The 20,113-nt window shown below is 39.4% G+C and overlaps 1 protein-coding gene across 1 annotated transcript; it reads right to left on the bottom strand.

The window, feature by feature from the left end:
* Positions 1-910: 910 nt before the first annotated feature.
* On the bottom strand, positions 911-19,994 carry FASTKD2 (FAST kinase domains 2). The gene is made up of 12 exons (XM_080933436.1): positions 19,943-19,994; positions 18,479-19,277; positions 16,267-16,370; positions 15,529-15,637; positions 15,130-15,253; positions 14,757-14,896; positions 13,407-13,579; positions 6,936-7,099; positions 5,707-5,919; positions 4,312-4,396; positions 2,819-2,933; positions 911-1,921 (listed from the first exon to the last, which is right to left on the bottom strand). The coding sequence occupies exons 2-12, from the start codon at positions 19,196-19,198 to the stop codon at positions 1,814-1,816; spliced, it is 2,055 nt and encodes a 684-aa protein (XP_080789562.1). The 5' UTR covers positions 19,199-19,277; positions 19,943-19,994; the 3' UTR covers positions 911-1,813.
* Positions 19,995-20,113: the final 119 nt, after the last annotated feature.

Below are 20,113 nucleotides of genomic sequence, written 5' to 3'. Positions count from 1 at the left end.
TGGAATATGCATAATCATTAACCACTAGAAGAAACTGATGGACACTTAACATTTAAAGAATGAACCTTGGTTTTCTTAATAACAGTATTTCCATCTCACTTGGAACCTTATAAAGGTTAGATCACTTGGCTAAACACACACAAAGCTAGACAATGTCCGATATGGAAACGGAAGGCAGACCTCCTGGGACACAAACTGCAGAGCAGCAGAGGATGAGAGGGTGTGGAGATCAATGGCATGACCTTGACTCAGAAAAATGAAATTCCTAGCGCCTTAACCTCATCTGTTGTGTGTGTGTGTGTGTGTGTGTGTGTGTGTGTGTGTGTGTGTGTGTGTGTTGGGGGTCCACTTAGAGATCTCTAAACTTCCTTTCAGATCTGACCTTTCTACATGCATCTGGATACACTGATAAAATCTGACAGCTGTTGTCATGCCGTTGTGGTTTGTTAATTGGCCAGCTAGGGGAATCCTCAACAAGTTGAATGTCAGCTCATTCAACCCCTAGCCTACCTTGGTATCTGTAGACATGACAAAAAAAAAAAAAATTCTCCACATACTAAGAGGAAATTAAAGCCCACAGAGGATCCTAAGAGCAGCTAGACTTCAGAGGGTTTTTAAAATAATGAAGACAGAATACAAACAAATACTTAAACATGCTGAGCAAATAGAAAGGCACTCCAACAGCTGCACAGGCTGGGTGCTTAGGGATAGAATAATATTTCTTTGCACATGGATCCCAAGACATAATTACATGGGTGACCATACACATTGCCACTGTATCCCATGGTTAGTGGATAGACATAAAAACAAAATATTCGAACCTCAACAAAAGAATAAGGAGACAGAATAAAATAACAAATATGTCTAGTTCAGCTCTATATTTAGATTTCAAGTCTCATGCAGTGGTGGATGACGCAAGGACAAACAAATTAATCTCAAAAATGGCCAAACTTATGTCAACTGACTGTCCATTCATTTTAAGAAACATAGATTACTTCACTTCTGTTTCTCCTGCTGTGGTCCAGGACACACTTCCACTTGCAGTGCTTGCCACATATGTGCACACCATCCCCATGTGCTTTGTGCATGTGTGTGTGGCTGCAGGTGGTTGCAGAGGCTACGGTCAGGATGTCTTCCTCAGCACTTCTCCACATCATCCACTATAGTCAACAGAGCTGGCCAGTGAGCTCCTAGGGTCTTCCTGTCTGCACCCCCACACCCCTACACACATACCAGGTTACTGGTAGATAACCATCCACATCTGGCTGTTCACATGGGTAACATTTGCACATCAAACACTATAATAACTAAACCATTCCCAGGCCCCTCACTAATTCCACATGCTACCTCACCAATTCTGGCAGGACCTACTGTTTGAGAACTTGGCCACTGTTTGAATGATCTGAAGTATAAATCCCAAATCTCACAACAGCTGACAGAAGTATAAATATTCAGACTTCAAATAATTCCCAACACAAACTTATATGTGACCTAGCACAATACAACGAAGAAACCAGTTTTAACACATCAAAGCCAGTGAGAAAAAGTTTAGAGACGGCTCCTGGATACTGAGCATCTGGACAGTCAGAGGAGCAGATATAGTTGGGAGAATGGCTCTTCTGAAGTGTTTTCAGTGCATTCTAAAATACCAGAGTCAACAGCTTTCCCGGTCTTAAAGTCATCTTTAACCCAACCTGAAATAACACTGCTCCAGTGATCAGCCAGCCTGTTCCACTGGTAACAGAGTCACAGACTTTATTAAAGTCATTTACAGCTGTGCATGTTCTGATAAGCGTCTGATTTAATCCGCGCTTTACATGGTTGCATCAGTAGTGGGAAGAGCTTCATCTGAATAGATCTTCTTCCTCACAAATGTGACTGCATCTGCCATCTTCAGTTTCTTCAGCTCCCAGTGATGGATCTTCCCAAGAAAGAAAAGTTTGTGAAAAATGCTAACATATAAAATAAAAGCTTCTTTAGAGACCTAAGCACAAAATAGTAGCAAACCAGCTTTTAAAAATTAAATGTCACCAAGCAAATGTTCATATTCTGAATTTAATAAGCCTAGGACTGAGGAAAATAGTTAACACCGGAAAGAATAAGACTTCAGGGCTCTCTGAACAATGCAAAATCATTTCTAAACTTTTGGACAGTACATCAGCAGAGGGGAGCCATATCAAACCTTAGTGAGCCAAGCCACACCACCTCTGGATACTAAAGTATGATAATGGGAAATCGGAGTGTTTACACTTCCGGCTGTGTGCAGGGCTACTGAATGGCACACAGATAAAGCCAAAGATCACCATCAGGTCTTAGTGACTGACAGGAGATCTGAAAGGCTGTTCGAGAAAAACTGTGGTGCTGAGGGTCAACGGGAAACCTAAGAAAAGTATCTTTTTCCAGGTCTCCAGGCAAAGAACATAAAATACAAGAGTCTCACATTGGCCTAGAAAACAAAAGCCTTAACATCATTCCTTGTTCAAGATAATCTGAAAATTGGAGGTAATTTTATGTGTCTTAAATTCAGCATGAAAAGGTATTATTTATCCTCTTCTTCATTAAAAAGAGATTAAGGCTGACCAGATACCAGGTATAAACTCCTAATAGATGACAATACCCAGCTGAGTAGAAGCCAAATCACATACTAGAATGTTCCTTCTGACAAAAACAAAAAACAAAACAAAACACCCACTCACGGCTAACGACTGAAAGGCTATCCTGCTGGTCTGAAGCTGCCCTGCGGCCCTAGTGACTACCCTCCCCCACAGCATCGGGCAGCACTAACTCAGGAAACAGTCCATTCCTATTTTCCTCTTACCAAGATCACATGGAAGCCCATTACATTCAAATGTCGAATTTTCATGGCCATCAATCCTCTGGGGTGGTTTGAATTTAAACAGTAAACAGACTTAGGAACACACAGCACGGCCACTCTGAAAAGAAATAGCAGACAGGAAGAGTGACGGCGAGCTCCTGGGAGCGATGCAGCCGGCTTCTTCGGGACCGTGTTCCCACCTGTCCTGCCTTTACTTCTGCTACTTAGCCTCTGCAGACAACGCAGCATACAATGACTACTTTGTAAACCCAAGCCTGACATGTTTCACATGGTTCTGCAGCAGTCTTCTTTATGAATGACTTCTCTAAGGAGTAAGTTTTCCTGATACAAAAACATCCATTGAAAGAGTTTCGGGGGCAGTGCTAAACTCTGACCCAAATATGATTATTTAGTAAAGCCACTGGTGAAGGCAACAGAAATGGTACACGACCTTCCAAACCCAAGATGAAACACAAGAGAAGCCTGAGACACAGGCTCCTCAGGGGATTTCCTCAGCAGCATGGAATGTTGTGCACTGAGCCTCCTCATTCTCTGCTCTCTGGAAGTTCACTGAGTTCTCCTGGACCCCGACTTTCAGAAGATAAACTTCATACCAGAAACCAGTCAGCTTTTATCCTTCCCAGCACCTTGTGCTATCAATTACTATATCATTTTATATCACAACAGTAGACTAAAAGGGGGAAAGGTGATTTCAATGGAGAAAGGCTTTCTTAAGGATATTTGGGTAACATAACACTTAAAAAGATAACCAAGTAAGAGTAATAAGCCAGAGGGATGTAGAAACAGGCAAAGACAGAACAATGGTGCAGTAACAGGGATGACCAGGGAAGACTTTGAATCCTTCTAAGTGTTTCCTACTCCTCGCCACTGTACATGTGTCTGTTGGGACGATAGCATGGCACAAGTTCCCTGGGGCAAAATACCCAACGAAACGTTGTGTGCCCCACAAGCCTAGCAGAACCTGCCAGGGGAATGAGCCCATGATCTGCTTCTCCTGAACAGGCAGGACATTCTAATGTTATGACATCAAGTTTCACCCAGCACGCTGTATGTAATGTGAGTCAAGAAAATGACTTGGATTAGCTCCGATTTGACCTACAAACTATACTAATTACAAAGCTATAAAGAAAGGACAAGGAGAATGGAGAAAGTATTGGTATTTTATTTCTATAGATCCCTCAAGTGTATGATTACTGTATTATCTTGGCTGAAGTGTATACTGCACTGATAGTTTCAATTATGTTAAGACTTTATTACTGAACTGTTGGCTTTATATATAAATTTTAAAGAAAGGCTGATTCAGCAGGTGTTTCAACTCCACTCTTGTATTTAGCCTTGAGCACCAGATTCCGATGTACGAAGGACCCCAGTATGCTGCAAGCCACAAGGTCTTTTTGACACTGCTTTTTAATATAAAGTCTCTCTTTATTAAAATCTTAGTTCAGATGCCCAGCAAATAAGTATGTAAAGAGTACCTCTGCATGTTTGTGGCAGAACTTGCATCTTCATCAGAAAATGAAAATACTTGGGTCCTGTTAGCATCCATTCTGATTTCAAAATCTGAAAGGAAAAACATGTTGATATTAATTTCTCAAACACTGCTCAAAGTGAGTCTACATATCAAAATCTAATACCAACTGTACCAGAGAAACAATGGCAGTAGCTAAAATAAAATTGAGAAATTATAATATAGCAGATGCTAAAATAGGGACTTGGCATGTAGAATTTCATGTGCTAGCCACAGAGTTCTATGAAATGCTATAGTTGTCTTTCCAAACAAAGAAGCTGGGGATGGTTACATTCCAACGTCATTGTACTAGAAATCCACAGACTAACAAAACCCAGTGCCAAGGAGTCAGAGATTCTCAAAATAACATAGGATATTGCACTTGCTCTTGGCTGTCTTCTAGAACTAAAAGGTAAGATCCTATTGCTGAAGACAGCACACACTTCAAACATAGACTTGGGAGAAAGCAAGTTAGAACTGACTTTCAAGCCTCCTCCCTAGCTCTCACAGTATCCAAAGGTCCTATGCAAGCTGGCAAGAGAGAAAAGCAATCAATAGTCCTACCCAGACGGGAAACCTATGCACAATAATGGCCAGCAAGGCAGGATAGCCCCACGGTGCGACAGAAGCACCTATGTTTTGCGGGGGGGGGGGGGGGGGGGTAACCTGTCACTGCGCCATCGCTTCAGCCCCTGAATGAGACGTACAGAAAGCTACACGTGCTCCCACTGCAGAGAACAACTGACTGGGATGGCCAGCCCCAGCTGATACATCTACAGAGCCCGTCCCTCAGCTAAAGCTTGGGGACATTTCACAAAAAGATATACAAAGACTCTGAGAGCAAGAATACCAGAGCATCTGCTGTAAGATAGTGTCTTCTACGTGTAACAGGAAATCTTTATAGTATGGTCTCCTGGGTAAGACCTGCGCCAACACCACCACCTCCTGATGGGCCACTATGGATAAAGGGAAAAAAAAACCTCACAAGGACCTACTGCTAGATGAAGAGCTACAGGCAATTAATGGCTACTGGGAGCTGAAGAACAGTCTTCATGGTAGGTTATCTAGTCCCAAATGGTCAGTAGCAAGCATACACACAAACGAACAACACCAAACAAGCTCAGCAAGCTGTATTTACATATCCGTGTGTGTGTGTGTGTGTGTGTGTGTGCATACACATACAACAACAATTAAGAGAGCATGGATCTGAGAGGGAGTAGGGGGCACACAGGAGCTGTGGTAGGGTAAAAGGGATAGAAATGATATAAATGTAGTATTCATGTTTAAATATAATCTCCTAATCCTTTGTCAGAACAAACAAAATGAATTTTAAAAATAAAACAAAATAAAGAGACACCCATACCGATGTGATAATTATGTGGCAACTGCACATTTCTTGAGAAGCATCCTTCCCCTTCCAGAAGCCTGCTGAGTACCTCTGCAAGCTTCTGGTTTGGGTGTGATGCTGGCAGTGGGAGCGGGGGTAACTGCATCTGGATAGATTTGTAAGCACTTTCATCAAGTTTCAGACAAGTATTTAAAACATGAAGCTTTTGAATATTCTTCTCTGTGTCACCTAAAAATACAAAGGCAAACACATGATTAAAACATGAATGAGAGCTTAGAGTGGTATAAGGTATCAGTTCTACTGTTTCCCGGGAGTTGTCCGTCACCACCTTCTGCCTCCTCTTATGGAGACCTCCATGAGCCCTGAGTCAGGGAGGGGCTGATGTCTCTTCTTTATTCCCAGGACTCTCTCAATGACTCCCTGGTTTCCAATGTGTAGTTCAGTGGCCTGCAGTCACTTGTCACTGTTTCAGCCTTTAAGCTATCTTTAGAACTGACTTGGTCTAACCTCATTTTATAGGAGGGAAACTGTTCAAGAATTTGGGACTAGAATCCAGATCCAGTCTATTTTCAACCACAGGCTGTTTTTTTTTTTTTTAATCAATCTATAATGTCGACTCGTCACAACTCAATTTCAGAACTTTATAACATCATTTATAGAATGAACTATAGCTTTTTAATTTTAAAACATATTATTAAATTTTGGACATCTACCCAAACACTGTTTTTCTTCATTTAAAGTCAGTGACTGTAAGGCATGGTAACACACCTAACACACCTTTAATTCCACCTGCACAGGCAGCTGACTATCTATGATTTGCAGGCCAGCCTGAGCTACACGGACATGGTCTCAAAAAAAAAAAAAGTCAATGATTGATTTGGTTTCAATAAATAAATAAATATACTAATTTGGTCCTCACTTGGTCATTAGCTCTAACCGGCTATCTCTTTGATATAGAGCAGAACTAACTGTTCCTAGGTGACCTGGATTGGCTTTAACACCATACTTAAGGAAAGAAATGCAAGCATCTCTACTCAAGAACCCTGAGCTATGAATATGTGCAGGCTAAAAGAGTAACAACAGTGCTGACCGTATTCCTTCCCCTGCAGCAAGGGCATCACTAAAAGCAGCTCTGAGGGTTTGTAGCTGGAACCCCTGACCTTTGACTTCACCACTGTCAGCTGTGCTCCGCAACATCTGCTCTAATCTTCTCTACAGACCCCACAGAACGCCATGGTGACTACCTGAAGTCAGCAGTTCGCTGATGATGTTCTCTTTGATAAGCTGGTTAATGGGAGCCAGGGGGAAATAATTCATCATGCAAAACGAATGCACAGCATTCAACAGGCTTTCAGAAGAAATGTGGTGAAGACATCCAGTTAAAGCACTCGCCAGAGCTTCTAGGAACCTTGTAGGGAACAAAAGAAAGTCAGATTTCAAATAAACCTATAAGACAAGGTTATAGAAGAGCTGACTCCATGCTACAGACCCAAGGTCTTGAAGGAATGCAAAGAAACAAGATGAAACAATCAGATTTGCAAATAATCATCCATACCTACTGCAAGATGTGGCCAGACCCCATAGTAAGTATACATAGCTAATAAATGACTCCTGCAGATGTACTGCATAAAATTGTTTTATAGTCTCTCAGTCATTTCACTCCTATTAAAACTCTATGGGGTAGCAGTATTATTATTCTCATAAATAAAGATGAGTGAACAGGCTCAGAAATTGAGTAACTCATCCATGAACTAATTACAGTGGATAGGCAAGAAATGGAGACAGTTTTAGAGCCTAAGTGGTCAGGCACGAAAGCCTTTTACCTGTCACATAGTTTCTATAAGACCTGGACTGGCACTGCAGCTTTATTTATAAGCAATTAAACATTCCTAGCTATCAAAATTCCTGGTAATGACTTACAAGCCTAACCCTACCAGTCACAGCTACTGCTGCGCGGTATAACCCAGCAGCTACGCACAGATGGACTGGGAGGATAAACCGTGGGGAGCTGACACTGTTAATGAATGGCGGACTTCCCGTGAATCCAGGTAAAGTCTGACTCTCAGGGCTTATGTTATCCTCAGCGCAACACGGGAAAAACAGAAATACACACAGGGTACTATGACAGGGTAGAAGGGAGAGAGGAGTTGGGGGGTGGGGGATTGGAGGGTAGATGCAATAGGAAAGAGAATCTGAATGGAGCCCTGACAGCACAAGATGAAAGCTGGGAGCGGCGATGCGGACAAGGGCAAGCGAGCCTGAAAGACAGCTCAGGACGGACAGGACCGTGCAGGCCGGAGTCTGAGAGAAAACTGCTCAGTGGCCAGGGCAACAGGAAGAAGGCCTGCGAGGTCAGCACCACAGGATGCGATGAGCAGACTGGAGAAAACAGTCAGGCCATGGTGCTAAGCTAGGAACTGACGATGTCAACTCACACAGAAGTCAGCAGTGTGTGAACCATCTTAGTTCCAGTACAAATGATAGAAAAAGCTGCTAATTATGTAAAAGTTAATAACCATACAATCTTAAAGATATAAACTATAAAATCATAACAACGAGTGGGGGGGGGGATAAAGTCGTCCAGACGTTCTGTGTGACTAGAGTCATGAGACTAAACTAATTACCACAGCAGCATAATTACATCAGGCTTACGGACCACAGTAAAATATCTACTGAAGATACATAAAGAAAAAGAAAGATGCTTCAACTCACAAAGAACAACACACAAAAGAGGAAAACAGCAAACAGTGGTGACAGGAGACTAAATGGTAACAGGCTCTCCCAGTACAAGCTTTAAATATATCTGTACTGTCACCATCAATCTTCCCTGTCAACCTGACAGGATGTACAATCACCATGGAAACATACTTGTGACTATGTCTATCAGGGTATTTTCAGAAAAGCTGAACTGAGAAGGGAAGACAGCCACCCCCAATTTGGGCAACACTATCAGACCCTGGACCAAATAAAACATGAGAAAGCTACTACTACTTGATAGCATTCATCTCTCCTTCCTGGGTTTGGCTACCATATGAGCAGCCTCACGTTCCCATTAATAAGACTTCCCTGTCTGGGAGTCAGCTATACTCTCAAACGGGGAACAAATCATAAGTTGTGTATTGTCTACTTTGGCACAGCACTAAGAAATGTAACTCATAGATGTATTAAATTAAAAGATATAAAATAGTTCAACAGATAACAATGTAAGTGAGGTCTAACAATACACTGTGAAGAAGAAGTTCACAATCTGAAAGTGAAAAAAATAAAAGATATGACAAAGAAATGGTGACCAAGAATAACAGGGATGGTTTTGTGTGTGTGTGTGTGTGTGTGTATGTGTGTGTGTGTGTATGTGTGTGTGTGTGTGTGTGTGTGTGTATGTGTGTATGTGATTTAAAGCCAAAAACTGTCACAAAATACAGTCATTCTATTAGAAGAGTCAGTTCATCATGAAAGTGGGGCAGTTTACAAATGCATGAGGAAACAGCAAAATCAAGATCTTACAGAGAGACAGACAGACAGACAGAAAGTAATTCAGTAATGTACTGTTCTTACTCTTCATTCAATAATCACCAATGCAGAAATGAAGACAGGAACCCTGAACAATACTACACTCAGGATGACAGTGCAGACAGAGGCCTCCCTCGCAACATCGTCAAAATAGATTCTCTTCCTTAAGCACATGCAGGACAAGCTGCATGTGAGGTCCCAACAAAACTAGCACATTGAAAAAAGTGTGAATCTTACTAATATCAGCTCAGACTACAACAGAGTAACTTAGACACCACTAAAAAATGGAAAACTGGAAAATTCATAAAGGGAAAATTATTCAACATGGTCTTGAACAACTAGTGGGTAACAGAAAAAAATCAAATAGAAAATTTAAAAGAAATTTCAACAAAGCCACAGCACACCAAAAGTAACAGTATTCTGAAAAAGCAGCAGCAATAGTAAATGCTACCTTTAAAAAAGAATATTCAAGTAAACCTTAGTTTATACCTCAAGAAACTAGAAAAAGAGTCTGGAGAGATGGCTCAGCAGCTACACACACTGCTGCTCTTGCAGATCTGAGTTCCATTCCCAGTACGCACATGGCGACTCACAACTGTCCAACTCCACTTCCAGGATTCAACTTCTTTTTCTGGCCTCCACAAGCACCAGGCACACATATAGTATACATAAATATGCACAGACAAAATATCCATATGCATAAAATGAAAATAAATAAATTTTTAAAAGAGAGGAAACTAGAAACAGCACAAAGCAGAGCCAGAGTTGCAGAGGAAGAAAGTCATGAAGATTTAAAGAGAAACAATATGAACTGGAGGGAAAGATCAATCAAAGTGAGACCTGATGAATCTGCAACTAAAACTAGCGGGGAAAAGGCAGTAATCGGAGAGTCGAATGAGAGCCAAGACACCAACACTAAAACCAGAGACAACATGAAGGGGGCTGGAGAGGTCACGTAGTTGGCACAATGCTCAGCATGAAGCCCCAGGTTTAATCCCTGGTACCACATAAACTAGGCACGGTAGGGCACCTATAAAATCCCTAACACTGAGGAGGCTGAGGCTGGAGCGTCAAAACTTCAAGACCAGCATGGGCTACATGTGAGCTCAAGTTAAAAAAGGAAAAAAAAATGCATGTAACCTATACACATCATCTACAAATAATCCTCTTTTGATTATTTATAGCATCTAATACAATGCAAATTCTATATAAATCGCTGTCATATTCTTACAGAAAAAATGACAGTAAATTCTGTACATGTTCAGTTGCTCTCCCACAACACACACACGATAAAAAAAAAAGCCTAATAAATAAAAAACGAATGGTTTGCTAACAAGTTGGTATCTGAGAAGAAATAATCATATATAATCAATAAAGACTAAACCATAAAGAAAAAAATTAAAATAAACTAACAATGAATATAGAGACTGAATCAGCAATAAAATCCCCCCACACAAAAAAATCTGGTGAGGTGACTTAGTAGTACACACACATACATACATGTGGAAAAAACATTCATATACCTCTCAACAGTGAAAAAGTCCAGACCAGAACACTTCACTGGTGAACTCTGGGAAATTCTACCAAATGCTGAGAAGGAGAAGAATTAAATTAAATAAACACAAGCCTCTTAAACTCATCCAAACATCTACAAAAGAAAAAACTCACAAGACCAACATCACCTTCATACCAAAAGTCGGTAAACATGGTATACACAAGCAAAACACTAGCAAACCAAATTCAATATCACATGAGAAAAGATCCTACCTAGACCACAAGCAAATGAGACCCATGTAGCCTCAGCACAAGCCACCAATTATAATGTCATAAGTCACATTAAAGAAATAAAGGGTTAAAAGAAAATCACACCACTACCTTAATACACAAAGAAAAGCATTTGAGAAACCTTAAAACCTTTCTGGATAAACATTCCCAGTATATGTGGCTTGGAAGGTATGTACTTCAATATAATAAAGCCATAGGGAAAAACAACATACAGTCAGGAGCATGTTAATTGATGAAAACTCATAAATAAGACAAGAATGCTTCTTCTTGCCCACTTCTATTTAATATAGTGCTAGAAGTTCTAGCTTAGAGTGAAATAAATAAATAAAACTAATTAGATACATAAATAATTAAGAAGGAAAAGGAAATAAATAAGATTCAAAGCAGAAAAGTAGTATCTGCTTTATTTCTCTACACTAATGAGCTGTCCAATTTCCTTTATAATAATACCAAAAAGACCTAACGACGGGAACAAACATCACCAAGGAGGTGAGAGACTTACACCCTGCAGCCTATAAAGCACTGGCTAAGAAACTAAAGATGACACAAAAAACTTCTCTTATCCATAAACTGGAAGCCAATGTTTTAAAATGTCCATATTATCTTGGTGATCAGTAAAATCTCTAGCAAACTCCCAATAGCATTTTTTTTTAAACAAAGAAAAATATGATTCCGAAATTCACATGGAAACCAAGTTGCCTGAACTCCTTCACCATCCTGGAAAGAACTGGGCTGGAACCATAACAACTTTCTTCTTCAAATTATGTTACGAAGCAGTGGTCATTTAAGGTTACACAATTCTGCATGAAAACAACCAACGGCGACAAGAATACACAATGGAGAAAGGACAGTTTCTTCAACAGTGCTGGGGAAACTCAGTATGTGCCCACAAAGAATACAATTAAACTTTTGCCTTATACTTTACACAAAAATCAACTTAAAGCTGATTAAGCCTAAGACCTAAACTCCTAAAACTCCTCCAAGGAAAATATAAGGGAAACCTTTATTTTATGACATTGTATACAACAACGATTTTTAAACTACCATATAAAAAGTACCATTAACAAAAGCAGATATAATCAAGGAGAAACAGCATACTAAAAAGCTTCTGTGAAGTAAAAGTCGACAGAATGAAAGAAGAGCAGAAAATACTTATGAACTGCATACCCAACAGGGGATTAGGACCCACAATACAGAAGGGATGCCTACTGTTTAACAGCATGGACATAACAGGTTTCTCCAGAATAGACTCTCACTGCGCAGCTATAAGGAAGGATGCTCTACACAAACAACAGTCAGGAAATGCAAATCCGAACAACTAAGAGACGTGCCCTTGCACCTGTCTGGATGGCCACAAAAGCAACACAAGAAGACACGTGCAGGATGCTGGCGTACAGCCCTTCCACTACACACTACTCTGAGAAAACCACCAGAAGTCAGTGAGGATTCCTCAAAAAGTAAAAACCCAAATGTAAGATTGGGATGAGGAGACATGGCTACCACAAGGTTCCTTGACCCCACACTCAGAGATACTTCTCCTTTTTGTTATTTTTGTTTTAGATATTTTTAAACACAAGTCTCAGTCTGTAGCCTGGGCTGGCCTCTAACTCACAGCAATCCTCCTTCCACAACGTTCCAAGCGCTGGGCTTACAGGCATGGCTACCACAGCAAGTATATTTTGATTTACAAGAATTAAAACCAGGACCTCAAGAGGATATATTGAGGTCTGGTGTTCAACACAAAAGTTAACAATCTAAATGTCCATCAACAGATGAATAAACATAACATGTTATAAACATATAGCTGGAATATTAAATTTTTAATTGTTTATGTACCTTTAAAAAAGAAAATTTTTCATACGGTATAATACAGATGAACTTGAACACTGTATTAAGTGAATAAGTTAGTATAGATGGATATATAACACATACTCCAAATTCAGAAACAGTAGGAGAGAGGTGAGAAGGGGGAGGGGAAGAGAAGCGGGATGGTTCTAGTATGATGGGGACGCAGCCTCAGACAGGTGTGCTATGTTAGTCAGCAACACTGAACTTGAGAGGGAGCTAGGAGAGCATTGCTCATGTTGAAAACCCTTACCACACTGACAAACAAACAGATAATAAATGGGTAATGAATTTAAGAAAACATTTCTCAACTTTTTGAGGAAGTTAAAAAGAACAATTAATTTGGGAGTGAAAACTGAACAAGTTCAAAATGAAAACTCCTGCGTGAATGAACAGCCGAACAAAGTAACAATCTTAAGACAAAGCATCTCAAAGGCGAGTCTGCTCAACTCTGCAGATAAATGCTGCTGTTCCTCTAGATGCGATGGTGCCGTGGACACGGTCACGCGTACTAACGTGTGAAGCGAGATCTTTAAGTACAGCGTGTGAGTACACAGAAGGAAAACCGTACATACTCTCTGTTCTGGACTTCGTGGACGTGGTTGAGAGAAGAATACACGTGAAGGATAGACACGATGTTCTTCACGTTTAGACTGCCAGGCTCCTGCACTACTTTCTCCATAAGCTTGTCCATCAAACCAGAAGGTCGAAAACCAAGAGTTTCAAATGACAAGAGCAAAAAGATAACCTTAAAAATAGGAGAAGGAAGTTACTCAACAGCTAAAATATGCCATGTTAAGTTTTTAAATCTCAAAGAACTTAAGCAACAAAACTACATCAAAAGAAACAAATATATTTTCTTTTTATTTATTCAGCTATCAGATTAGTGAGCAATCTCTTTCTAAGATGAGAACCAAGACATACAATAATCCCATTTAAAATCATTTAAAGTTACTTTAAATTGTGCCTTTTCTAAAGTCTGTAAGATGACCCCTATCTTGAACTACTCCCACTTCCAAACACTGCCTACATCCTCGTCAATGGTATAACTAATTTCTTAATTTTTTTCTCTTTGTTTTTCTCCCATAAGCTGGCCCTGAGCTTGCAGTCCTGAGAGGTTGGATGACAGGTATGTGCTATCATGACCCGCTGGATTATCTGAATCTTAATCCTAATTCTATGGTGCAAGTATTTTTCCTCTCTTTAGTTTACACAGTATTAGATTCCATTATGGCATTTTCAAACAAAATTTGTTTCTGTAACTCAAACATTTCTGTGTCTTATATCAACTTATAGAAGCAAAATATTATGATTAACATAAACTTCACTTCTAGTTTCCCACTGGGTAATATTTACCATAAGAACTACTGTCTCTGACATCAATTTTCATAATAAACTCAAAATTCATCTTATTTTCGTAACAGACTGAACCCAGTAATCCACATACTTCACTAGAAAAAGCAGGTTTTACAAGCAGCTTCATTTGCACATGAGATTGTTAAACGTGATTCCTGAGAAGCTGTTACTCCAAATAAAACAACAGATAAGATCATGAAGTAGTAACATTTTATCCTTACAAAACCATAAGCCTGTCACACTTTACGATTTAGATCCATCTTTATGTCAAAAGCTAACAAGAAAACAGGAAATACAATGCTAAGTAGTTAGTCCATCTAACCATATAATCCTCTGACAACCAACCAGAGGAAGAACTTTAAACAATGTGTTTTTCCTTCAGACAGAAAACTGATCAAAAACTGACTACTCCAACAGTGAGTAGCCTGCAGAAAGATAAGGAGCTGAGTTAAGCTAGCACTGGAATATTCTGACAGACTGACTTCTATAAAGCAGGGAGAAACATTTAAAACAAGTGAATAAACAAACTTCCTGGTAGTCGCTCAAGGATAGCCCCACCAGAAACTCACTTGTTTCAACTTCCAGATGTCAAAGGTTGTAGCCACATAATCTGCTATGCTATTGAAGAGATCTTCATTTTGGTATCGGAGGTCTCTACAGGACTGCAGTATGCTGATCAATACTTTAAAAGGACACCCATGGATATTATCTTTAAGAATGAGTTAAATAAACACACATTACCAGATGTTTTTGAACATAAGATTCAAGCTACTCAATACCTTCTTTAGGGAAAAAAAAAAAGCTAAAACAAAAACAAAAATGCTGTATTTTGAAGAAAAAACAAAACTACAGGCAAAAATAAAATTTATATGCAACCAATCACCTACTTGAAAACAATAGGTCAGATGTGGCAGGTCCTATAGGAAAGCCCCCCCCCCTTACCTATGACAACTTTACTGCATTCATTCAGAAGGACAATGGAGCGGTGGTCCATGGCAGCTAATACTTCAAACATGTGCTGGCTATTCAAGATGGAAAATCTGTCTAACTCCTTCAAGGCTTTCATCTACAGAAAACAAACTTGCATTAAATTATCACTTGTGACAATTTTAATGTTGGCGAAACAAGGATGGAGCTTATGAAAGATGATACAGATACATGGAGAAATTATATAGATATGTTTACATACACAGATAGATATATTTATGCCTTAATTCATTTCAGCAAAGCTAAACCCAAAAACATATTCTATGTCTTCCTCAAGGAAAAAAACAAAACAAAAACAAAACAAAACCTTTGTGACTTCAAATTTCACCCACCAGAGAAAAGCCAAGTATTTACCTCCAATTTCTTCTTAAGAGCAAATGGTGCGTCTTTCCCAATACATTTCATCAGTGTTTGTAAGGTGAAGATATGTTTTATATTCCAAACTTGCTGATCAACTAGGATTCTGTCATTAGATACAAAAAAATAACAATCCTAGAATTTCCATACCAGAAATCTGACCACTTCATTTGGTCCAGCATCTACTTGAAATAGGCCAAGAATATGAAAACCACAGACATGGTCTACTTGCCCAAGATGGTGTAAGCACCTAAGAAAAAATCTAAGTCATTCTAGTATACTTTCTCTTACATTACTGTACTATCTTTATTAATGAATAAATAACACCAGATTAAAGGTATGCTCATAACTTATAACCTGTGACATGACTTTAGTTGTATCAATTTTATATCTTAAAATAAGCCAATATAATGCAATCCCCACAGTACCCAAGTAACTCTTCTGAACTGAGGATACATGTCATTTCTCCCCTGACCTTACATCAGTACTAGAGTCTAAGAAAAAATAATTTCAATAGCACCCACATCTTTTTGTAAAGTAGATCTTTTAAAAAGCACAATCTTCAGCCTTATATCATTCAGAATTAAAATTTTAAATTCAACAAAGTATTCACTACCACCAATGTGTACCTGACTGGTGCTTCCCAAAACAGGAATTCAACTTTCATCAGGCCTTTTCATTCTCGTCTAAGGGCCACAGAGAAAACCATGTGAAGAAAGTCTAAGAGGTTCTTACCGTATCCCTGCTCGAAGCGCATTCACATTCATGCATGGCTCCATTGTCACTAACGCAGTTGACAAAACTGAAAGACATGTCTCATCACACTCATTGATACGCTCCTATAAAAATATAATTACAAATAAACCAAAGGTAATGGCATGTATATTCGTTTCCAAAGCAAAACCTCTGAACTCATACTTTCAAAGGACTAAGTACCAGAGCAGTAGTAATTCAGAAACTCAAAATTAAACATCTATTCTGGGAAATAAGATATGTCAATTCAGTGACATCCCAAATAACTGATACATAATCCTTTATACACCAATATGTCTTAAGCATCATTGGAAATCAATTTGATATTGATTAAATTTCTTTTGCTTGTGAAATAACTTGCATTAAATATCATCTTTACCCCTTCGTGGGCACTGAAACCACCACGAGGAGAGCATGGTGGAATAACAGAAAAGCTACTAAAGTGTGCAGACCAATCGCTCCCCTAAACAAACCCTAGAAGACTTGTCCTTACAATGTCTACATAACCTTTCCAGAACATCATGCTACAACTGCCCAGGGGAATCTTCTTATTCACAAGCCCACTGCATTTTACTCCCACTATCTGGGTCACAGCTAGGGCACTAGTTTATTCCAGTAATGGCAGGGGCATTCTGGAAAGAGACAGTACTGATACAGCTTCTCTAGTACTTTACAGCCCAACCACAACCAGACTAAAACCATATTTGAGGAAGCTAAAGTAGTACAATTTAACCACTACTTAAAAAGGCTTTGAGTCAGAACTAAATGATACAATGCTTTAAAGGACTGGAAGAATGTATCATTCCTTTGAGAGTGTCCTTAAATAGGTAGATCTCCCATTATATATATTTATATATTATCATATACACTATAAATTCTATAATATGAATATTATAACATAATGTATATGTACATATAATGTGTGTGTGTGTGTGTGTGTGTGTGTGTGTGTGTGTGTGTGTATGTGTGGGTGGGTGGGTAGGTGTGTATCCCATAACATCTGCTGTGAAAGGTCAAGCTATTTGACTCAAATTCACTGACAGCACACTGTCCTTTCACCTCTGGCTAAATGGCTTTACTACACTCACACACGTTGCTAAAGCACAAACCCATGCAGATTTTCTGACTCCAACTATGTTCCCAGTGAGGATGCTACACAGATCAGAATGAAAAGTCTAATACAAAACTGATCACTTTCAGTGGAGAGTGGATCCAAACAATTTTTAAATTACCACACTAGAAAAAAAGACAGTGCCTACCAAACAAACAGCTATTCTATGGCTTAGAAAACTACAAAATTTAAAAGTTCTTGCTTGAGGACGTATGAATTGAGTTTACATAGTTTTACACCTATAACTCAATTTATGAATTCTAGTGAAACAAAATATAACAGTTTATCTTCAGGAAATTAATGTATTTTAAGATACTTAATTATGGGGAGCTGGAGAGATGGCTCAGTGGTTAAGAGGACCATCAGCTCTCCCAGCGGTCCTGAGTTCAAATCCCAGCAACCACATGGTGGCTCACAACCACCTGTAATGTGATCTGATGCCCTCTTCTGGTGTGCAAGTGCACATGCAAGCAGAACTCTACACAATAAATAAATCTTTAAAAAAAGAAAAGAAACTTAGTTATAGAGTTTAAGAGTCTCTTAAAAAGTAAATGGTTAAGTTTTCATGTCTGGTGCCATATAGGAGACGTCAAGTAAGATTCTGACAGCTTTGTTTGAAACTGAAAATTCAAACTTGAGTATGTCAATTTGTGTTAAAATTCTACAATGGACTACTGTGCCTACTAGGCAAATGCAAACTCAACTAGGCATAAAAATTATTTTTTATGACTTTGCAACTATCTTTTTCAACCACAAGTCCTTGACCCTCAGCATATACATGACTTCTTTCTTACTCAACCCTCCTGTTCTCCCAACCCCCATCTCACCAGCATTCTTTACTTCATATGCACAACCTATTTCAGCTCCCTGAACATTTTTTCACTGGATGGTAGCCATATAAAGTCTACTGCAAACACCAACCTCTTCGTAATCAATCCTCACAAAATGCTAGCTGTTTCTTAGAAACACTGACTTTAGAATCTTTCTCACCATCTTATTTCCATAGAAATACACCGACATCCCATGAACTCCTTCAAAATATGTTAAACACAGTAAAACTGCATTCAAGTCTCTTTTACTTACCTGAATCGTCCTCAGCAAAGTCTGTACCATAAGAGTATTCTGAGGGATTCCAAGCTTCACTATAGCATTGAGACTGAACAAAAGGTGGTTATAGGGCATAATCTTGGCCTCTCTCATCATATGCTCACATAGCTTGTTAAAGGCAGGGTGACTAAACATCAGTTGTTTCTCAAAGCGCCTCTTGTCTTCCGATACTCTTTTGACAATTGTCCACATGGCTAAGAAATAGTTACTACCAGGAAATGTAGGTGCTTTTGAAAATGTGTCCAGCACATCGCTCAGAGAGTTACACTCCTGGGCCAGCTTTTTATAATTCACAGGGGTTGGTCTCTTTTCCTTGGTGAACACATCTTCACTGGAAGTATGATGAAAGTTAATTTTCATTAAATCATGATCAGATGTCCCATCAGAGACAAAAGGCTGTTTTGCATCCAAGGACATTCTTCTGGGACAGAGTATTTTATCAAGTTTAAAAACAGCTGCATGGCTTGTACCTTTAGTTTGAGTATAGCCATCAACTAATTTTGAAATAAATATATCCTGAAAGAGGTATCTAACAGATGGCTGCAATCCCTCATCAAAACTATGTGGCAGATGGTTTCTTGGGTTCCATTTTGAATAAATAACTTCTGGTCTGCAAAATCCCAAAGCTCTGCTTCTTGGAAGTAAAGTGCTGAATTGTCTGATGTTCCATAACAAGGAATATGCTTTGTTATTCATTTTGCTCTCTACTGACACACTTTCAAACACCCAAGGCGCAACACAAGTTAACTTCTAAGAGCACATGCTGTGGACTGTCCTGTGGAAGATAGGTGAATAAAAGAAATGATAGTTAAAAACTGTTGCTTAAATAAGGAAAATGCATCGAACAGGGGCTTGCATGGGCACCGAGGAGTCGCTAGAGCTTTATGTTTAAAAGGTAAAAACATGTCCGCAGCATGCTTTGACCACTTTTATTTCATCATTGTAAAGTACCCAGGTCAGTCACTTTAGCAGTTATGGATAAAGTAGTTTCAATCAATCCATCAATCCTAGCATCGATAGGTAGGCAGGAATAAATAGAGAGCTAGAGAGATAAGAATTTCCTCTTGTAGGTGTTCAGTATACCTTCCTTGACTAAGGATAACTTTGCTGATACTACTTTGGAGGCCTTTATTGAAAACTCTATCACTGATGGACACTTCAACTAGATAATCTTGCCATGGCCAAAATCAAACAGTTAAGAAAACGTACTCGAACGGGTCGGCCTTGGTTAGGGACGGAATTAAAAAAAGAAAACCGATGTCTTTCCTTCTTGAGAATCTAGGCTCAGCCAGGTTCTTCAAGATCCCGAAACCGGAGTCAGCGTCCTTCCGCAATGGGCCACCCAGCATCAACGCATCGCCCTAAACTTAAGACCGAGACCACATCTCAAACTTTTCTACGATACTGCCACGATTCCGCTTATGCTTGCCATCCACTCACCTTTGAACAGAACCCCGTGGCTACACACGGGGGCAGCCATGACAGTTCCGCCTTAAGCGGCGCGTCTGATGACGTTATACGGATTCTTTTATAAGACAAAAAGCATACGTTCGTGGCGGCCGTAGAAGGCCACACGTGAATAGGAAGGAAAACCTACCAGAAAGAATACTT

This window comes from Micromys minutus (genome assembly GCF_963924665.1).
Source record: "Micromys minutus genome assembly, chromosome: 19".
In the NCBI taxonomy this organism is placed as follows: Eukaryota; Metazoa; Chordata; class Mammalia; order Rodentia; family Muridae; genus Micromys; species Micromys minutus.
The sequence above is the reverse complement of the archived record's forward strand: the minus strand, read 5'-3'. Positions and strand labels throughout refer to the sequence as shown.

What these genes read in the sequence shown, in the direction of transcription:
- FASTKD2 (XM_080933436.1), bottom strand. Translation starts at nt 19,198, where the DNA reads ATGAATAACAAAGCATATTCCTTGTTATGGAACATCAGACAATTCAGC. An exon ending in ATGCAGTAAAGTTGTCATAG is followed by an intron (nt 14,897 to 15,129) that starts GTAAGGGGGGGG and finishes TCATTCTTAAAG; the next exon opens with ATAATATCCATGGGTGTCCT. An exon ending in GCCACATAATTATCACATCG is followed by an intron (nt 4,397 to 5,706) that starts GTATGGGTGTCT and finishes TTTTCCTTTCAG; the next exon opens with ATTTTGAAATCAGAATGGAT.